Genomic DNA, 21,871 nt, shown 5'->3' on the forward strand with positions numbered 1-21,871 from the left:
TTCCTTGCATTTAAATGAGACAAATAGCATTCTCAACTGATTATACATTTAGGGAAAAAAGCTCCACCATATTGCTGCATGTTAAGTCCACAGAAGTAATAAATTAATCCATTAGTGGCCAAGTGTGTCTTCTGTTGTGCTCATTATCACGTATTCCCAGGTGTTTGGGAGCTTATAAGTATAAATTAATGTGACTTTTCAACTTGGTAATAGAAATATGCAGCGTAAGGATCATAAAGTATGAAACGATTCCCACACCAGTGCTTTTTACAATAAAAGGTAGCATTAAATATTAAATTAGCATGTTTTTGTCAATGTTGGAATGAGTTATCTTGTCACAACAAAGCAACAAAGCATAATCATCAAAAAAAAATACCATGGTTACCATGGTTTCTTACTACTTGCCTGGTTTTGTATATTTCTGTAAAGCCACATTGCCAAACAGTAGACAACCTGACTATATGAATATGTGACTTTGAGGAGATGATTGACTTAGGTACTTGTTTATCAACATGTGTCTAGAACACACACGCACATGCATACACACAAAGCTACTGACTGCTAGAGAGGCTCAAACTTTAGAAGAGAGGCTTCCAACTGTGGTATGGACAGAATAACTCTTGGGATACTGTATGAGTGTGTGTGTGTGTAAGAGAAAGAGAGGGTGGGAGGGAGGAAGAAGGGAGGGAGAGAGATCTAAGTCTTGAAAGGTAAGAATGGAAAGTGGCTGATTGAAAGATGGGTACCTCCTGAGAACTTATTGTATCCAGGCACTGTTATTGTTTTAATTCGAAATGTCCTTTATAGAAAGAACCATGTGATTGAACACTTGATTCCCAGGTGGTGGTACTGTTTGGGAAGATTGCAAAACTTGCCAGGTAGAGACTCACTGGAGGAAGAAGGTCACTATAGCTGGGTTCATAGCCTAGCTCACTTCCAACATTCTCTGCATCTGAGCATGGATGCAAACTAAACAGCCAGCTCCCTGGTCCTGCAACTGTGCCATCCCTGACTGCTACTCTGCCTTCCCCTTCATGAAAGACTTTCTGCCTAACATGAGTCAGAATAAACCTTTTCCATTTTAAGTTGCTTTTGTCTGGGTGTTTGATCATAGCAACAAGAAAGCAAATCAAGCCCTTTCACTCATTCCATCGTTGCTGCTTTGTGTGTCTGTGGAGAGGAGACAATGATGACCTTGGATGGTTGGGAATGAGAGGCTTGTGGACCGTTTTCTCTGTAATTCTGCTAACACTGCATTTAATTTTTTTTCTTTACAAACAGTAAAATAAGAGCATTTTATATCAATAGATGTCTCTATGAAATTCTGGTTGACTGGTGTATTAGAATAGTACATAAAATAGAATTTTTTTCCACATATGTCTGAGGTGATTCACAATTTAGTGAGAAACAAGTTATGTAACTCCAAACAGACAAACACATGTGTGCATGCACATGCACACACAGACACCACACACACACACACACACACACACACACACACACACACACTCACACACACAGGGAAGAGGAGAAATGAGGGAAGAAGTGGCTAAGAACCCACATTAAGTGCTAAGGAAATCTGGAAATTTTTAGTTATGGCTTAAGTGAAGACATTAAGATAAACTTGACATAATTTTTAAATGGGTCACTTTAAGAAGATATCATCCCAGTGTAACTGCAATGAGAAAAAAAAGTATGATTAAGAAAAATAATTCAACAATTATTTAGTCACCATCTAGTATTTGAGAGGCTTTGAGAAGCACTAGAGATAATTGGGAGAGCTGGGGAGATGATAGCAGTTCAATTAATTAGTCATGGTATAGAGATACACCCATGAGTTACAGTTCAAGGTATAAAGTTTTGCTTGCTGGAAATTTCATCTTATTTCATAGAAATGTTAATAGAAAGCAATAGTTCAGAAAATTGGAATGATTTAGGAGAAGTCTGGCCATGAAAGATGAGAGTAGTTTGTCACAGGGTGAGTTGGGATTGCATTAACAAGAAAATGGAAGTCAATAGAGGAGCCTACAGTGCAGATTACTTATAAAAAGAGCATGTTATTGAGGTTGTAAAAGGGGGTAATATTCTCTTTGTCCATCGTTTCCTATTGACACAATTTACAATGCCAGATAGCTGCTTTCTGCATTGAAAGAACTATTTAAAACGGGAGGTTCCCAGTGTTCCCTCCCCTAATAAACTAATATTCTTACAACAGAATAAAGTCAAAATGATATCAATAATGGAGAAGGCTGCTCTTCAGAAGCTGCAGTGGCTGGGACTTTCATCCCCCAGGAAGCTGTTGCAGGAGGTTCACCAAGAGCAGCCTAAGTATAGCGTGAGATTTCATCAAAGCAAGAATCCCGTTTCTTTGCTACTACTTTTCTACATTGGTTACTTCTGTGGGCTTCATGACACCATAGTTCTAACACATTTTCTCTTAAAACTCCTATATGAACCAAAGACAAAACTTTTTGTTGTTTTTTTTAGAAATTTGCTCAATGATGACCAAATAATCCATATAAAAATATTTGCATCTATAAATATCTATAATATCTTCTAAATATCTCCAATGATATAAACAGATGGAATCTCAATATTCATAATAAAAATAAGACATATTACAAAGCTTGCTTTAGTTTAAGTTATTTAATGATAAATTCTTAAAGACTGTATGCAAAAACATTGTAATTACCATAGTAACATTTAAAATTTTCTGAGGAAAAATGTCAATTCAATGATAGCCTGAAGTGATAAGCAGTATGCAAAAGACCTAAGACTCAGAGTATAAATCTAGTGGGCTTTCCTAAGGCTTCTTCAAACATCCTTAGATTCAGTTAAGCTATCCCTACCCTTCCTTTTCCCATTGACAAGCTTTGACAAGGATCCACACCTAGCTGAAGACCTGTTGACAGTTGACTCTTCAGGAGCAAGAGAATCTCCTTTTAGGAATACGGCAAATGGAAAGTTATTTGTGTTCCACTAGATAAATCCACACTTATGTGCATTCGGTTAACCCTAATTGAACTGAGTAGTTAAAATAAATACACAAATAAGCCAGTATAAAATGAAGACAAGAGGTCGGGAGAAAGTTTTGATGTGGTACTGGGAAGACATAAATGAGAGTAGTGAGGGTGAATATGATCAGGATACATTGTTTATATACATCAAATTTTCAAAGAAGAAAGGCAAAAAGATGTAAGAATCCTTCAGTCTTGAAATTTATGAGACTTTTCAATCCAGAGAACCCAGGAGTCTATGAATCTGACCTTTCGATTTTCATAAAACCTTAATCGCTTCAGTTGTTATGTAGGCCTCATTGGCACAACTTTTAAAGCTAATATTTGATATCGAAGGTGATAATGTATGTAGAAGTTCCAAGAAAGGTGAGAAAGTTGACCAAACATGACGAGAAGCTAGCTGATATGTGTTACGTGACAAAATCCAAAAACCAAACACCAACCAACCAAACAACAACAACAAAAAACCAACTCATGAATCACTCATACGGATTTACATTCACTGGTGACAGGCAAAAGAAAAGCAACAATACTTTTGAATGAAATCTTTTTATATACAGCGGAAGTTCTTACTAAAATTTTTAATTATAGGGAAAACAAACCTGGTTATGCCCAATGCTATACAATCCTGTCCCAGAAAAATTGTACAAACAGTTTAGTGAAGGTTAAACTTTGAATCTTTCATTTAGGTTTTTTTTTCTTTGGAAATACCGGGAACTGGAATGGAGAAGTATAACTCTCTGCTAGGCAAGCACTCTACCATTGCAATACATCCTCTGCAAGATTTAAATATTTAAATCTAGAAAAGAGGTGGCACAAATGATCATCATGAATCTCTATGGAAACTGTATTTTAGAATGTTTTAAAAGATTTTTCTCTTCTCTTCTCTGTGTATATGTGTGTGAGTGTGTGGTGTGTGTGTGTGTGAGAGAGAGAGAGAGAGAGAGAGTATATAATCTATACTATATGGCAGTTTGTGCTGTTCCTTCTACCCAGAGATCAAATTCACTTTGTCAGGCCTGAGGGCAAGTGCCTTTACCCATTGAGCCATCTCACTAGTCCTTGAAGCCCTGTTTTGAAACCATGTTCTGTGAAGCAGAATACTCGCCTTGAGTGTGAACTGCTTGAATATGTGGCCCAGTCTCCATGGCAGCTACTTCTTCCTTAGCACCAATGAGCCGTCTTATTTTGATTGTAAGAAAGTGAAATGAAGGTGTCTGTGTCCAACAAAGATCAACAACAGAGTTTTTTAGAAAGGAAAATAAAGAGGTCACGCTCTGTGACAAGGGCCCAGGAAAGGAGAGCGGGGTCCTGTACTTTTCCAGAGAGTGGCTTTGCCTTTTCGGTGATTGATGACCTGTCTGTGGGGATGCTGGCTGCCATAATGGTGTCATGGCCTCTTCCCAACAGTGGAAAATGCTGTTAGTCCCAGTGTGGTGGAGGTGAGCAAGGTCTGTGCTTACTGAGCTGACACAACCACAGCCATTCCTCCAGCTCACACTCGTGACGCAGGGTGGTGTGTGCAGTGATGCATTGCTTACTTTGCAAATATAAAAGTGGTCCTAGAAAAGACAGAAGAAAACTTACCAGTGGCTGCTTCTTAGAAGCAGTGATCAAAGTTTCCATTTTTAATATTAATTTTTGTACTTCTTTAAGAATTTCATTCATAAGCAGGCATAAATTCTATGGTAAAATGTACAGGTACTGGTGAAAATTAAAATCATATGCCTGCCGAGGTAGCAAAGGAAGCATTGAGATTGGAATATGACCTACATTCAAATCCTAATGCTTCCACTGATTAGCTCGAATGGTGATAAGTTGCCTTTCCCTCTAATGCTGGGTGACAGGACTGAACTGAGCTCCTAGGCAAAAGACTTCCCCAGTTTCTCCTTGCAGGAACATGCTTCTCCCTTTAAGAGATCCCTGTCTATCCATCTCCACTCTTGCTGTAGGACCTGACAGGTGGGATTCAGGTTTGCTTGTTACTCTGCCTCCTGCCACTGCCTTTTCTCTGTGACATCTTAGAGTCTCTTTCCCATAATGACACAGCTGTATGCCCTGGCAGCATTGGCAAACACAGTTTGCCTGTGTATTAACCCCTTGGCTTTATTAAAGATATGTAATTAGTAAGTCCCACATATTACTTTCTAGACTGAAGAAGTTATAGCTGGGGTGCCTCTACTTGCTGCCACTGCTTTCTTCCTTAATCAGAAATGTCTGATTCCATCTCCTCCTTCCCTAGTTTGCCGTTTTGTTGTATTAAATGTGGACATGCTTGACACTGTTTCAATAAATGATCTTGTCACTTGGTCTATAATCTCAATTTGGAGCTAGGAGCATGTGTGAGCAAACTAATATGAGTCACCCAAATATCCTATAAAGGAGATTTTAGAAACTTCCAGAGACATGAACTGCTCTCAAATGTTCAGGATCACAAATCCTATTTCATCTTCTCTGTCCCAATGGACTATTTGTTCCTGGAGTGTCACAAGAGAAAAGTCATGTGACACAGATCTGGGAGGGAACCTACAGAGTGACAGACTACAGTAGCATTATGAAGAGAAGCACTGTGCAACAGGCATGTTTTGTAATTGAGTGGGTGGTTTGCTCACACTGACATGACGAGTTTTTCCTACAGCAGCTGGCAGAGATCATTAGAACCATGGGCACTCCCAGACAACACTACACTTCTGCCAAAGTGGGAAAGCTACTGAACAATCACAGGGACTATGTATCACACACATCAAAAGTGCTTTGAGGGCTCCTGCCATGGAGAAGCCACTGAACCTTAAACCAAATGTTGTAATTTTTTTAAACTTGTTTTTTTACATTTACTTAGTGTGTGTGCATGTGTGTGTGTGTGTGTGTGTGTGTGTGTGTGTGTGTGTGTGCGGGGGCAAGCCCTTGTCCAAAACAGTGTGCATGGGGAAGAGGGAAGAGCCACTTAAGCAGCGAGTTCTTTCCTTCCTTCCACCGTGTACATTCTGAGAGTCAAACTAAGGCTGTCAGACTTGCTAAGAAGGGCCTTTACCAGTTGAGCCATCTCATTAGCCCCAATATTTTGACTTTATAAACCAGAGATCACTATTTTTATGTAAATTTCTTTTCTACTTTCCATGGAACGAGGATTTAAACAAACACCGGAGGGAAAATTCTGTGACAATGGCACAGAGTTTCATGGCTTCTGATTCTGTGCTAAGACTGAAGCCTGAGTCAGTGCGACATTGTCTCGGTACTGCACCACAGGGCCTTACTCACCCTTGTTAGCTAACAACATATTCCATTGCATCTGGAGGCTGGAATTAAGTCAAATCCTGTTGTTGCTTTTCTTCAGCCTGTCTACTTTGGAAGGTTGGGCAGCTGTGCTTAACATATCAGTATATAAAATTCTGAGTTGCTCCAGAGGCTTTTGTGTTTTTTTATACTTACATATTTGTGTATGTATGTATATGTAATTGTGTGTGTATGTGCGGGTATATGTTGAGGTCAGAGAACAATTTACAGGAGTAGGTTCTCCCTTTCTGTTGTTTTGGAGGATCAAAGGCAAGTCTTTAAGAGGGACAGTAATTGTCTCTACTCACTTTGATGGTTAGCTTTTTTTCAACATGATACAATCTAGAATTACCATGGAAAGGATTGCTAAGAGAGATTGTTTAGATTGAGTTGGCCTGTTGGCATGTCAGTGAGGGATTATGTGTAAATTGAGGGTGGTTCAGAATGGTTGGCATCACTCTCTGGGAAGGCCATTCTGAGTTATATGTAGGGAGAAATGGAGCTGCTCATCCACTTTCTTTGTTCTTGACTGTGGATAAATGTGATGAGTTCTCTCAAGTTTCCGCCTCTGTAACTTCCCTATCATGATGGATTGTAGCAGGGAAGTATGAGCTGAACAACCCCCTTTTGCCTTCAGTTGTGTTGCTAGGGTTCTTTATCTCCGCAGTTGGAAAAGAAGCTAAAACACCCGCTGAGGAATCCTGCTGTCCTTGCTCAAAAGGATTCGAGGTAGTTTCAGACATGCGCACCTTAAATTTCAGTTACTGGGGAAAAATTTCTAATATCTGTGCCACACGATGACAGTTATTAATAGGAGTGCCTGATACCTGATGATTCCGATCAGCTACATTTTCAGCATTCTATCTAGATAAAAAATAAAAAGGTAATATATGAAGAAAGGAAAATATGTGGATCGCAGTTCATTGAAGTTTCTTTTTCTGAAACATAGGTGTCTTTTAACACATCACATTACAAACTAAGAATAAATAATTTTGGTCAAAGGTAGATGCATACGGGCATGAATTTTACAAATTTCTTAATGCATTTGCCCTGAGGGACTGTGTTTCCATCATTTGTTTATGATCTAAGTCATTGAAATCATTGAGTTCTATAGAAAATTTGTTGGTATCTGTTAAATATTACTCTACATTTAAGATTATTTGGCTTAATATTTGACAGATTTTTCTAACAAAATTCTTTAGCACCTGCAGTATATAAAAATAACCAAATTAGCCTCATCTTACAGGAATTTTCTTGGTAACTAACGAGGAAATATTAATAGTATGCTCGTTTTGCTCCTCGGTAGCAGGAAACAGTTGTCTTCCTTTCTACCCCCCTCAACCAGTTCATTTTTGGCCTCCCATCAATAAACAGGTAAGTAAGTGGTACTTCAGTGGTGCCTGAGGATGCTTGAAAACAATTTACTCTTTTAAGTGGATTAAATAATTCATCCCAGAATGTCTCATTCCTTAATGACATTGCAAAAATTAGCTATTTCTTCAGAGGGAGGTCATTTAAAACCTGGATAATGAAGGCTGAGAGTCAGGCTACCTGGGCTCAATGGCAGTCCCTCTCATTTATAGGCGTTATGACTGGGGAATGATGTTTCCGCCCTCTGTGTGGCTGTATCCCTTTTACTGTGGGCATGGTTGGCAGTTTAGGAGTTGCTGTCAGAGTATCTCATCCTTACATTATTTCCTAGAGCAGTTAGTGCAGGGTAAAAGTCAGCCACTCTGGAACAATGCTAAGGGTATGAATATTCTAAAGAAAAGTTAAGGGGACGGGGAGGGAAATGGAAGGAGGGGAGGAGGTGGAAATTTTTAATTAAAAATAAATAAATAAAAAGAAAAAAGTTAATGGAGGAGCTAAAAAGCTTAAATTGTAGACTTGCATACATTCTTCAGGGGAAAGCAGATGGCTTTCGCTTGAGCCATGTGCCAATTGCTTCACCCTAAGGTCTGAGGAGTTCTTGGTACTCAGTGGTTTGAGTGAATGAAGAAATGAACTATGAATTGATTTCTTCTCACTCACATCCTCTTGATGTTTTCCTTCAGGCCGGAACATTTTCAGGCAAGCTGTTTGCCCTGAGAAACAATCAGCATAGGCTTCTGAGAAACGGTGTGGCTGATGTTCTGCATGTGACTGAAATAACACAATTAATTGCTTTTCTGTCACCTGCTTTCCATCCATCTTTCACTGTAGAGCAATGCCCGTCAGTGTCTCCAAACTGATAGTGATCACAGGGTTTGGCATCTTTAATACAGTAGTGTGTGGTGAAAGAGCAGGGGGTAGAGAATTTTAAATAAAAAAATAATTTTTATTTGTATATTCAGGCTTGTCAGTTTCCATTAAAAAGGGCATCATAAAAATTAGTAAGCAATTTCCTTTCAATATCCAAGACCATAGACAGCACTTTGCTGGAAAATCTGCAAATTACAACCCTAGCAACTTTTATATTAAGAGAGATTTATTTTAATCAAGACTCCTATTTATCTTTTTCAGTGTTTGAATAATTTTTAGTTGTGATATTTGTCCGTGCTGCTGGTCAGGAGTTTGTTATGCTTGTAAAGTACGTAAATTGACTTCCAATGCATCAACACGGCTCACTTCTTAGCTCGATCTACAACGTCAAGAAGACTGGTTGCCTAGATTCCTAGTCACAAACATAGGTAGAACAGAGAGTCATGGAAGAATGGAGACTGGCTCTCTGTTATGTTCTAGCCAGCAGGATAGACTCAGGGTCAGTTCATTCATGTAAGCTTTACCAGAAAGATCTTTTTAAATGAAATTGAGGCCAGGGTACTCCCAACTTGAGGTTTATGCTTGTGAATATCTGTAGCCCATTCCTGGAGAGTCTATGCCTCTGGATATCTCTGGTCTACTCCTTGAGGGCCTCTCTGCCTGTCAGCTATGGTCCACTATTTGAGGACATTGTCTCTGAAGAACTGTGGTCCACATGAGAGCCTCTGCTTGCTGGTTTCCAAATATTCCTGGCTTTTGTTTCTTTTTGTTTGTGTGCAAATGACAAATTGTGTCATTTGCTGTCTTTTGAATTACCTTATCATAATTTCATGAGAGCTAATCTCACTTGAACCTCATTTTAAAATTCTATATATCCAGTATCTCTTCCATGTTTCTGGAGCACACAGTTGGGGGCTCCTTGTCTGCAAAAGAACATAACCTTGCACTTGTCACTTTTCCTCCTAAATTGCATTCTTTGCATAGCAACTTCTGTCCCTCCAAGAAACAGATTCTCCACTTCAGAATTCTCCCATTATTGCACATTTTCAGTATGGCACTTACTAAGAGAGGGATGGCCAGAATTTTACTCTGTGGTCTCCTGCTGATGATGCTAGAATTTACTGAGAAAAAAATGCTGTCTTTTCACAAAAATGAACAGATAATTAGGAAAGTACATATCAATGCAGCCCAAGCAGTGAAACACTTGCCATTAGGAGAGAGGGATAAACCCACATTTTAGAAATACCATTGCTATCTTTCTTCATCAAAGTAGACATTTTGTAATTCACATGAATTTTAATCACTTCAACTGAACCGCCGGCAAATTGAACTGATGCAGAATGTAGAGGTTGCTTGTAGCTGATTGGAGGGGACCTGGGACATGAGAAGACATAGCCTCTGACTGGTAGGATGGAAGAGCCAAAAAAAAAAAAAGTGATGCGATGGCACAACCTCATGAACTTAATTTGTACCAAATTAAGTACTAAAATGAATTAAGTACTTGAAATTACCGAAATGTCAAAAGCGTGTTTTATATGTGTGTATCCATACTTGCACTAATATTACTATCATATGTTTTCTGAAAAGAAATGCTTTTTTACTAAACCCCTAAAAGGAGGTCAGCGATTGGATTTGGAAATAAATATAGTTTCAGCAATAGTTTTTCCCTCTTATCCTCATTCCAGACAAATAGTTGTGTAATGAAACCATCATTTAGTCATGTGTTGAATTTACAGAGTGAATGAGTACATAACTGTACAATTAAAAGAAAGAAGGCTCTATTTAAGTAAATAGGCCTGGATGAGTTGATTAGTCTTCTGGATACAGGCAGTCTAGCTGTTCAAGACTGTCTGTGTCTGTGGGCACACAAGACAGAGGATGATGCTTCTGCCATTTGTTTTTGATCTGACGACACGTCAAGTCAAGGAGTCATGTGGCTTGTGCATCAGGTACATGCATTTATGTCTTCAATCTACCCAGGACTTTGTGACCATTGTAAGATCTTTAGTTTTGCCACTGCACAGTGGTCCCATATAACATGTCCAAGAAAGAAGTCTAGTGTCATCAATTCGTGTGTATTAATGTGAAGAACATGCACTATAGCCTTTCATAGCCTGGTTAGGGCTTTGCCTTTTTTGTTAATGTAGAGGTCCAAATAAATTTATGTTGAACAAAGATGTAATCTACAAAAAATATGGTGGATTTTGAAAATATCTTTACAAGGAATTCTTTGATCCCCTTCTCTTATTTGGTATATTTTATTATTTATGCATTGTATTTCCACTAAAATGCCTAGTAACAATTTATAAACTTTGTGGAAATAAATATTAAAGACAATACCAAGAACTGTTACTGTTGACTGTCTAAAAGTTACATCTCAAAGCTAACATAGTTAAAGTAGAGACATATCCTGTGTCTTGGAATGATGGTCTAACAAGCATTGATATCCTTGTTTGGATTTTTCTAACCCATTTCTCTTTCTGTTTCCCTTCTTTCCATGCTGACTTTGATGTAGCAGACCACTTGGGGATTGAATTTATGGGTAAGAAAAAACAATTTGTTCCTTAAGTATTCTGAGATCACTCTGATACTCTACACATTGTTCTCTTTCTCTATTTGATTGTAATCAAAATTATTCATTATCATTCACTATTTGTATTAAAAAAACCCTTTAGTTCACTTCACATTTGGGAAAGGCTCATTATAGAAGTCTTAGCTACATATCCAGAAGATGATGTGATGCTCAACACTTCTAAAATTCCACAGAAATAGGATTTGCCTGTAGGCTTTGATAGTTTCTTCTCATTCTTCCATTTACTTATCTGTCAAATAAGGATGCTAACAGTTCCTACTTTATATATATATAAACTGCTTAGCACAGTATTTCAACATGGAAAACATGCATGATAATGATAGATAACAACATTTTAAAAAGCTATATATATCACTGTTTTCTGCTCAAATACTTTTCTTCTTACAAGCTGGCTTTGTTGGTACAGTTTAGCATCAATAATAATTTGTATTATAGACATATATACATTTACATTAACAGGATTGAAATAATTCTTAAAATATTGCTAATTAATGACATTTTTAAAAAAATATTAGCTGTCTTCAAGGCACTTTACTTTCTATAGTCATAGACAATTTCATTAAAAATTGAAGCTACTTCTGAGTCTATTACAAGTTAAATAAGATATATGCTATGAAACTCAATATGAAAAGATAATTAGTAACTAAGAGTTAGCTAAATTGAAAATCTTATAATTGAGCCGGAGTTCTTCGAGTTCGCCTGTTTGGATTGTAACCTCCAGATTTTTCCTCCTTTGTAATTAGACAAGAATACTAATTTCACATGTGTATGTGGACTGTGAAATTTCAGATGAATTCACTTATACTCATGCATCCCCTTTCCCACTCATTCTGATGATCCTCAACCAGGCTCAGTCAGCAGAAAAGAAGGCAATTACTAGGCTGGACAGAGTTTAGAGTTTAGTAACTTATGATAAAAATTGCACATACCTTAATTCTACTTAGGCAAAATTATATTAGCCTGGAGTCATGGGATGCAAGAACTATAGGGAAAGCTGTTATGTATTTAGAATGTGATACCAACAAACATTTGAAATGAGGTAATGATGAAGGATAGATAATAGATACACTGGATGGTCTTCAAGGATGAGAGTAAATGTCACTGTTTGTGTTCTTAGTTATGAGATATAATAATACTGAGAAAATGCTGACAGTGGAGGATATTTATAGAATATGCTTGTGAGATTAGAACCAGAAATGTGAGTTTGGAGTACATTATTTGAGAAAAGATGCCAAGTCAGTTGTTGTGTTTCTGTAAGTTGGAGGGTTATAGATTCGTGGCCTCATTTTTGTATCAGAGTTTCTCTTCCTTGTTTCATGACCTGACTCATTAGAACTCTATTACTTGGTTATTTCATCATTGAGACAACAGACACCTCAGTTGCTGCATGTTTGAGCCATTGGTAGATAAACTGGATTCAAACACATGAAGGGCAATGAAACTCAGATAATTATTCAATTGAAGTTTGACTTCAACCATGAAATGTGTGGTTAGTATGGAAATATGTTAAGAAAAACTGAAATCAAATAATACTCGTAATTGAAGTGCTTGAACAAATTTGTGCCATGAAAAGAGTCACCTTTCATATTGTTGGATAATGAGTGATTTGAAGAAGGAGTTATGAGACAGGAAAAGTTTCAAATCATGCTTATGAGTGAGGCAACCCAGACCCAAAAAGATGAACATGGGATGTACTCACTCATAATTGGTTTTTAGCCATAAATAAAGGACATTGAGCCTATAATTCGCGATCCTAGAGAAGCTAAATAAGGTGAACCTAAAGAAAAATATATAGTTATCCTGCTGGATATCGGAAGTAGACAAGATTGCTGGGCAAAAATTGGGAACTGGGGGGTGGGGTGGGATGGGGAAAGGGGAGATGGGGAGAGAAAAGTGAGAAAGGGAGTATGGGGAGAGCTTGGGGTAATGGGATGGTTGAGATAAAGGAAGGATGGATATGGGAGCAGGAAAGTATATATCTTAATTATGGGAGCCATTTTAGGGTTGGCAAGAGCCTTGACTCTAGAGGGGTTCCCAGGGGTCCAGAGAGAAAGTAGCCAAATCGAGCAAAGTAAGTAAGTAAACCCAACTGGAGGTCATGGTTTAAGGAGGTATGCTTTATTTCATGTATAAGCAGATATTATTATTGCTCAAGCTGAAACAAGGGTTTCAGAATTGAAATAGATAATGTTTATTATATGTAACATTTTCCAAGACCATAGTTCAATAGATGATAGTGGGATTATTAGCAACTGAATAAAAAAAATGTTTCCTCGGTGCCTCAGAAAAAGAACACTTTATTGCCAGGGAGTATTCTCTCTTGACTAGAGCATGTGGTTCTGGTCAACATATGAGTATTTTTCATCTAAGTGATTATTCGGTGACCTAAGCTGATCTTTCTGGTGGCTTCAATATCTCCCAGGTTACCTCCTCAACTGCTTCTATCTGTCAACATTGGGACAGAGAACACAGGCTTCCTGGAAACACTTGGTCTGAAATAACTCACATCACTTTTTCTTAATATTTGTTCCCTAGAACTAATCAAATAACACCATTATTTCACAAATATTACCGGTAAATGCAACATTAGACTCATTAAAAAATAACAGTCATAGTAATTTATATCATAATATGAATTATAGAAATGTGAAAACACTCAGAAGTTTTGGAAGACACAAGAAAAAGTTCTCCAGGAGCCAAGGGTACAGATCCATAACTTTGTAGGTATAAACAATGTTAAAACAGCTTTTAAAAATGCTAAAGGAGAATGGGACTATTCACATAAGATTTGGGTTTTAGTTACAGTAGGAAAAATAAAGTCAAAAAGAGATTATGATGCTGAGGAATGTTGAAAGATACAGCTGAGAAATTTCAGAGGAGGAAGAGGCTAGAGCTAAGCCATGGGCCAGGAAACAATAAGCATGGATTATGTGATAGAGGATAAGCCATTGAAAGGGGCAAGCAGTCAGCACTCCTCATTCACCAATGGTAGCAGGGAATAGGTATCAATGACATGGGTTTATGGCCCTCAACATCATTTGAGAAAAGTGAGCACTAGGCCTCATGGATAAAGAAATTTGTTCCACTGGGCTGTGGGGATTTCAGAGTCTAAGAATGGCTGTTTCAAGGCTGTTGAGCAGAATACCTGTACCCCTAGGAATCACCACACAGCTGCTGGTAAGGCTGGAGATTTTTAGATCCCAGAAGCATAGTGACGAGACAGCAAATGAAAATTGCTATACAAGATGTTAATTATCTCTGTTGAAAGAAATAGACCAGTTTCCATCTTATCAGGACACTTCTAGCTTTCCTGATATGTATAGCACAGTGGAACTAAGAGGTTTGCTGAAAAGTCTAAGTGAGAACTCATTTGTAGAGTGCAATTCTTAGTCCAGGTAAAATAGTACGTTACTGTGTAGTTCATCTGTATGACACTCGAGCGTAAGATTATAGCAAGTCTTGCAAAAATTAGAGTCAAATCAAAGGTCTAAAGTCTTATAGGGACTGAGTTCGCAGTGTGTGACTATTTGTCTCCTGAAATGATACCGCCTTGGAGAGAAGGGGTTGACTAGTAAAATGGAGCTAGGGCAATACCTGGTACATAGGTATACATTGCCAACTGTCAAGAGATAGTTCAGAGCAGTGCGTGGGGTTTACACGATTAGGAGATATACTGTTTCAATTACCTTCCTTGCCCACTTATACCCTTTTCTGAATCAAAATATGTAAAGTGTTGTTTGTGACTTTGCAAGCAAACATTTTGAATTTAATCTGTGATTACAGAATTGATGTGGGTAAAATGTCTTGAAGATGGTTATCGAATTATTACATTATTAAATCATCTATAGATGAGAATTTCATATGAAAATGGTAGTGTACAGAAAATGTTTATGAATTTTATCAGGTCAGTTTGATGGGCAGATAATTTATACCAATTTTGTTCACATGCGTGTATAAGAGAGTGGATGAACTATTTAAATTGAGCTTACTTTTACATTACTCTAAAGTTCAAGCAAAATGTAGTAGAAAATTCCAAGCTTTCCTGTCTATCTCTCACATGTGCAAAGCCTCCCAGTTTTTTCAGTTTCCCACAAAAGAAGCTTAAGTTACCCCTAAATCACCCACATATGCCTTTACTTTTCCCAACCCTTGACAGTCACCAATCTTTTTATCATTATTATAGTTTTGCCTTTTTCAGAATGTCAAGATGTTGGAATGTAACCACCCTCTATACTAAGAGTAAGCTTCACTGCCTCTTTACTGTCATAATAGTTCAGCAAAATTACTACTGTGTGATGTGAATATTTGTCAAGAGACATCAACACCTCCATGCCTTTTCATGATTTTACAGAAAATCATTTTTTATTGCTGAACAGTCTTTCAGTGTTCAAATGTTTCAGTTTGCATATCTCTTTGACTTCACAAGACTCATCTGGTTGTTTTCCAGATTTAAGAATTCTCAATATAATTTTATGATAAGCAGCCACATGTATAGATATAAACTTTCATTCTTGGTGGATCATATGGTAAGGATACATTGTTCTATATGAAATTGTTTCACTCTCTTGTATAGTGTCTATACCACAGTGCATTTCCATCAGTAATGTAGGAGCAGAATTGTTGGTCCACATCCTCGCCAGGACTTAACCCAGATAGCATTCTGGATTCCAACATTTCTAGCAGGTGTGCAATGCCTGCACAATCTTGCCATTTGCCTTTTGCTGACATCTAATGAGGAACGTTTTTTACTATGTTAATTTGGCATCTATGAATCTTCTTTAGTAAGATGTATGTCAAGATCTTTGGTGCAGTTTTGACTGTTTTAGTAAACAAATTTTTAGAGTTCTTTCTATATGTTAGCTAGTAGTGTTGCATCAACTACATCTTTCTTTGGCAATTACTTTCTGTCAATGGCTCCTCTTACTATTGTCTTGACAGTACACTTCACAGTTAAAAATTAATTTAACTGAACTATGATGGTTATATAACTTTTTCTTCTGTATAAATAGTGTTCTGTCTAAAGTGTCTTTGATACCTGGTGTCATTCCATGTTTTTTTTTTCCAGTAATGTTACAGCTTTGCATTTTGTATTAAAGAATATGATTCATTTTGTATTAGTTTTTCTGAAGACTAAAGCAAACCTATCCTGGTGGTTTCATTTGTATGAGACAGACAGCTGTTTGAACATTACTTGTTGAATATGATATCTTCTCTTCAGTTGACAATATCTCTGTGTGACTACGTCTGGGAATTCTGTCTTGAAGTCAGGTAGTATCAGCCTTCCAGTTATTATTCTTATTATTTCTGTTGTTGATGCTATAAGATTACTCTACATTTATGATATCATTAGCAAATAAAAAGACATTTTTCTTCCTTTTTAATTTACATGCTTTTATCTCCTTGTCTCACTTGACTAGTCATGATTGGCAGTATCAAAAAGTCTGTAAGAAGAGCTATGTCTACTTTGTTACTGGACTCAAGTGAAATGCTTGAGTTTCTCGTCAATAAGCATAGCATTAAATGTGGGGTATTTATAAATATTCTTTCTCAAGTTGATGGTGTCATCTCAATTGTTAGTTTTTTAAGAGTTTCTAATCATAAATGATCTTTCAAGTATTCTCTTTCCCTGTATAGCTATGATCATGCAATTATTTTCAGTTTATTGAAATGATGATTACATTAATCACTTTTCAATTGTTGAAACAGCCTTGGATACCTAGAGTAATTTCACATGATAATGTTGTCCAATTTTATTTTACTTAATCCTGGGATTTCTGCTTTCTAAAATCTCCAATTTTACTTTGAGTAACATTAATTTACTTTTTAGTTGAGGTACATTGTATTGTACAAAATAATGCAAGCACATGTTTTCACCAATACTCACAAAGAGTAGGAATAGCTGTGTGCCTGCTGATCAGCTTCAAAACCTAAAATCTTCAAAGAGTTATTAACAAATTCCCATTTTACACCCAGGAACTCCAAACCATATGCTTTAAGATTCTTAACACTATTTAATCACCACATACTTATTTGAGTTACTGTATGTTGGATGTATTGAAGTACCCCAAGATTAAAAAAAAAACAAAGCTAAACATAGTAAAGTAATATAATCAGAGCTATAAAATGTTACAAGCAAATTCCAATAAGAGAAAGAGAAGAGTAAGTGATTAAATGCATTTGGAGAGCACTGGGATGGGATCCCAGAACAGAAGGCACTTGAGCAGTAGCCAAATGGGTAAGTTGCATTAATGGAGTCATAGTACAAATTTATACTACTTCTTATTGCTTCCTCATTACTCAGTGCTTGCTATTTCAGGTTCACTCTCTGGGACTAAGGACTGTCTATTGTTAGAGCTGGAGAGAGAAGACCAACTTTACTGAACGTAATTAACCAAAAATTCTTTCTAGTTAATTTATTAACTTAAAGGGATACTAATACTATGCAATAATCCATGCCAAATCCAGCATTTGTGAAGCTGTCAACATTCAGAAAGATTTTTAAATTATATTTATAAATTTTTCTTAATGACACTTGTGGGATTTGTGCCATGAAAAATTAAAAAACAAATACTGATGTGGAAGGCACTGTCATTTACAACATAATGCCAACTAGAACAACTAGGGCAATAATTTAGACACACATATACAGAATTATGTTTCAAAAATAAAATAATAGAATTGACAAATTATAGAATTAAACAATTAGCTAATTGTTTCTTCAGTTTGATTTAAACCTTGACTATTAATATATTGCTTATTAAAACATTATTAAACATTGTTATTTTTTAATTTTTTCCTTTTTTCTTTTTTTATGTTATTGATTTTTTTGATCTATACATTTTTCTCTGCTTCTTTCCCTGCCTCTCCCCTCCCCTCCCCTCCAGCCCTCTCCCATGATCACCAGGCTCCCAATTTACTCAGGAGATCTTGTCCTTTTCTGCTTTTCATGTAGATTAGATTCATAAACATTGTTTATTAATACATTATTAAAATAGAAAAAATTTTAGGATACTATTTAATAAGTGTTTCTCACAATGTGACTACATCAATCTATGGAATTATAGAACTTCTTTGTAAGCCCAAGTCATCATTGGCTTCTATAAAGTCCAGATATTCCTCCATATGTGGTATTTGGCCAATATACGTATCAAACTGCACACTCTTAGAAGGTTCAATGATGAAAGTATAATAAAGATTTCTACCTAACAAATACCAAGCTATTCTACTAAGTGCTCAGGCGCAAAACATTTCTCCTGTGTCCACTGGAATTATTTGTTATTCACAAACTTTCTGTTCATGCACTGATGTACTTCGTGTTCTCGGCATCAACAGTGATTGTAGAATAGCAAGTGTAATGCTCTTTGAAAACTTTATCAAAACAGGGAAAGCTAATTATGTGAAAAGATTTTTATGCAAATCTCTGTTGTGGGAGCTGCGGGCCTGCTTTTCGTTTCACCCGGCACCCACACGGCTAGCTTTACACCAGAAATAACAACACACAAACTGTATTCTTTTAAACACTGCTTGGCCCATTATATCTAGCCTCTTCTTGGCTAACTCTCGCACCTGGACTAGCCCATTTTAAGATTCTAGCCTACAACCATCTTAGGTCTGAGTATCATCGCATCTGCTCCAGAGAGCAGAGCTATTTAGTCTGAGCTCACTTCCTCTTCCTCCCAGCATTCTGTTCTGCCTACTCCACCCACCTAAGGGATGGCCTATCAAAATGGGCCAAGGCAGTTTGTTTATTACCAATGACCTTCCTTCATCAAATCTCTTTCATTCTCATTTAAAAAACTAAAATGAACACTGATTATTGGTGTTGTTTTGTTTTGTTTCAAGTATACCATAATATATTTTATATGGTTTGATTGAGGAAAGCCTGGAGTGATTCTCAATTTCAAATTACAGAATTTTAGAAACTCATCTTTTAATTAAAGTATTAAATTATAGCAAGTTAATTGCTGCATTTTGATCTTAAATAGAGCATTGAATTTCTGACAGGAGATGCATAGAATTATGCTATATTTTAATTATTAGTGTTATTTATTTTCATAATTTTAAAATTAACAAATTTGTGACATCAAGTTGACCATATGTTAAGTAACCTTCTATTTCTTTTTTAAAGCACATTTAATGTATTTAGTGGCCACTAAATAAAGCCTCATGAGAATAGCCTGTTTCTAAATCTGCTCAGATGTTATTTAGAACTGTTATAATCTATAGCTACTCTGCATGTTATAAATGAATCTATATGGATTTCTTTAGTCTATCAGTTTTACAGGTGACTCAAGTGAATTAATTTTTTGTTCTAATTTTGAACTATCATTACACATTTGAAAGTAAGAGTCTTTCTTTCCCTAAATAATACCTGTGAATTAGAATTATTTGGAAACAAAAAGGGTCTCCATTAAAAAATAAAATTGTTAATTATGGACAAACATTTAATAGGGTGTTTGTAGAGGGGGTATAGCCAAAGAGTACAGTTCTACACTTTCCTAGGACCTATGGCAGGCAGATTCAAGAAATCCATATCCTATAAAAGCCTATCTCACAGACCATTATATGTCTACTTCTTGATACTATCCATCTGTGGAGGATAAGGCTTTCAACTGACAAACAGACTTCTAAGCACACTTCATGTTTGAGTACCTGATAAACTAGTGGTCATTAGTTATTACCTAATATAAAATATTAACTCCAAATGGCAATCTCTGGGTCGGTGAACACCCGAGAGAAAACAATTGTAGTTGAGTGTGGCTAAGCCATTCACCTATAAAATTGATGTATATTTCACAGCAATGTTATTGAAATGAAGCAAAATCATTTATCTAGAAAATAGCATTCCCATTCATCCTGACATGCATAGTTTTTATCCAGAACATGTTATACAAGAAGTTATGGATTTCTTTCCTATTTAGAAAACAAAGTCATTGGAAAGAATGTGGCGATTAAAATGCATGATTTTATTTTGGTTAAAATTCAACATAGACTTATGTGTCTACTTTAGCTTGAAACAATTCCTTCCTTGGCTTCAATTTTCTTATCTGAAAAAAAAAATGAACAACGGTTATTCCAGTGATTCTTGAAATTGTTGAAAACACAAAACTATCTTCTAACCTACTTCATTCTGTTCTTTAACTTTCCTTCCCTTAGTTGTCTGTATGGTTCTTTAGGTGATTCCTCCTCCTGATCTCCTCCATCCCCTCATTATCCATCTAGTACTTCAACAGATTCCTTCTGCCTCACCTCCTCCATCTCGTCATCTGTCTAGAACTCCAACTGATTTTTCCTGCCTCACCATCTCTGCCCCACATACTACATTAAATTTACATTAAAAGCTTTAGCCTTTCTTGAGTCCACGAAAATTCATTTTGATGGTATTTCTACATGTTCTAAGGTGGTTTTAAATTTTAAAGTATATAATGGTATATAATGAGCATCATATTCTTAGGGTAGCTCATGTACAGCATTGGCTTAAAAATATTTCAATCTAAAATTCTTTATTGCTCCTCCCAACTTTAATTTTATCTCTACATTTGTAATAATTTTATTACAACACTCAACATGCCCTCTGTCACTTATTACAACTTGGATTCTAGTGGGAAATTCTATGGATTTTAAAATATATATTTGAATTGAATTTTTTGGTATTAAATTTTCTTGGGATTTAAATTTCATTTTTATTTTTCATGCTACTTGTCTATATTGTAAAAAAGCATAATAATATTTTACATATGAACCTTTTAAATACTCTTGAAATATATTATAGAAAGAGTGTTTGCTTCACATATACTTATATTTTTTTTGCTTTAATATTATTTTTAATTAGTAACATTTTTTTCTTTTTTTTTATTGATAAAAGGAGGATAAAGAAAAGAAAAAAAAACAAATTTCCACCTCCTCGCATCAGCCTCCCATTTCCCTCCCCCTCCTCCCCTTCTCCCACTCTTCTCCCCCTCCTCCCACCCCTCTCCCCTTCCCCCCACTCCTCTCCCCCTCCCTTTCCAGTCCAAAGAGCTGTCAGGGTTCCCTGCCCTGTGGTAAGTCCTAGGTCCTCCCCCCTCCATCCATATCTAGGAAGGTGAACATCCAGACTGGCTAGGCTCGCACCAAGCCAGCACATTGCATAGGATCAAAACCGCGTGCCAATGTCCTTGGCGTCTCATCAGCCCTCATTGTTCGCCATGTTCCGAGAGTCCAGTTTTATCCCATGCTTTTTCTGGTAACAGTCCAGCTGGCCTTGGTGAGCTCCCAGTAAATCAGCTCCACTGTCTCAGTGGGTAGGTGCACTCCTCGTGGTCCCGACATCTTTGCTCATGTTCTCACTCTTTCTGCTCCTCATTGGGACCTTGGGAGCTCAGTCCAGTGCTCCAGTGTGGGTCTCTGTCTCTATCTCCATCCATCGCCAGATGTGAGTTCTAGGATGATATGCAATATATTCGTCAGTATTGCTCTAGGGTAGGGTCATTTCAGGTTCCCTATCCTCAGCTGCCCAGGGAACTAACTGGGGACCTCAGCTTGGGCACCTGGGAGCCCCTCTAGAGTCAAGTCTCCTGCCCACCCTGAAGTGGGTCCCTTAACTAAGAATTGTGGTTCCGTGCTCCCCTATCCAACCTTCCTTTATCCCGATCCTCCTGTTTCCCCAAGTCCCCCCTCCTTCCCTTCTACCTTTTCTCTCCCCATCTCCCCTAACCCTCATCCCACCCCACCCCCAAGATCCCACTTTTCTCCCCGGCAATTTTGT

General features: G+C 37.0%; 1 protein-coding gene across 9 annotated transcripts in view; it reads left to right on the forward strand.

The window, feature by feature from the left end:
* Window positions 1-21,871, forward strand: part of Nrg3 (neuregulin 3) — a 977,464-nt gene that overhangs the window by 856,761 nt on the left and 98,832 nt on the right. For 5 of the 9 annotated variants that reach the window (XM_075988670.1, XM_075988676.1, XM_075988671.1 and 2 more), the window contains exon 4: window positions 11,047-11,073. In XM_075988670.1, the coding sequence (XP_075844785.1) occupies window positions 11,047-11,073 (27 nt within the window). The remainder of the gene's footprint in view (window positions 1-11,046; window positions 11,074-21,871) is intronic. The other 4 variants (XM_075988672.1, XM_075988678.1, XM_075988679.1 and 1 more) reach the window with 1 other exon arrangement.

Source organism: Microtus pennsylvanicus, chromosome 10 (genome assembly GCF_037038515.1).
Source record: "Microtus pennsylvanicus isolate mMicPen1 chromosome 10, mMicPen1.hap1, whole genome shotgun sequence".
Lineage (NCBI taxonomy): Eukaryota > Metazoa > Chordata > Mammalia > Rodentia > Cricetidae > Microtus > Microtus pennsylvanicus.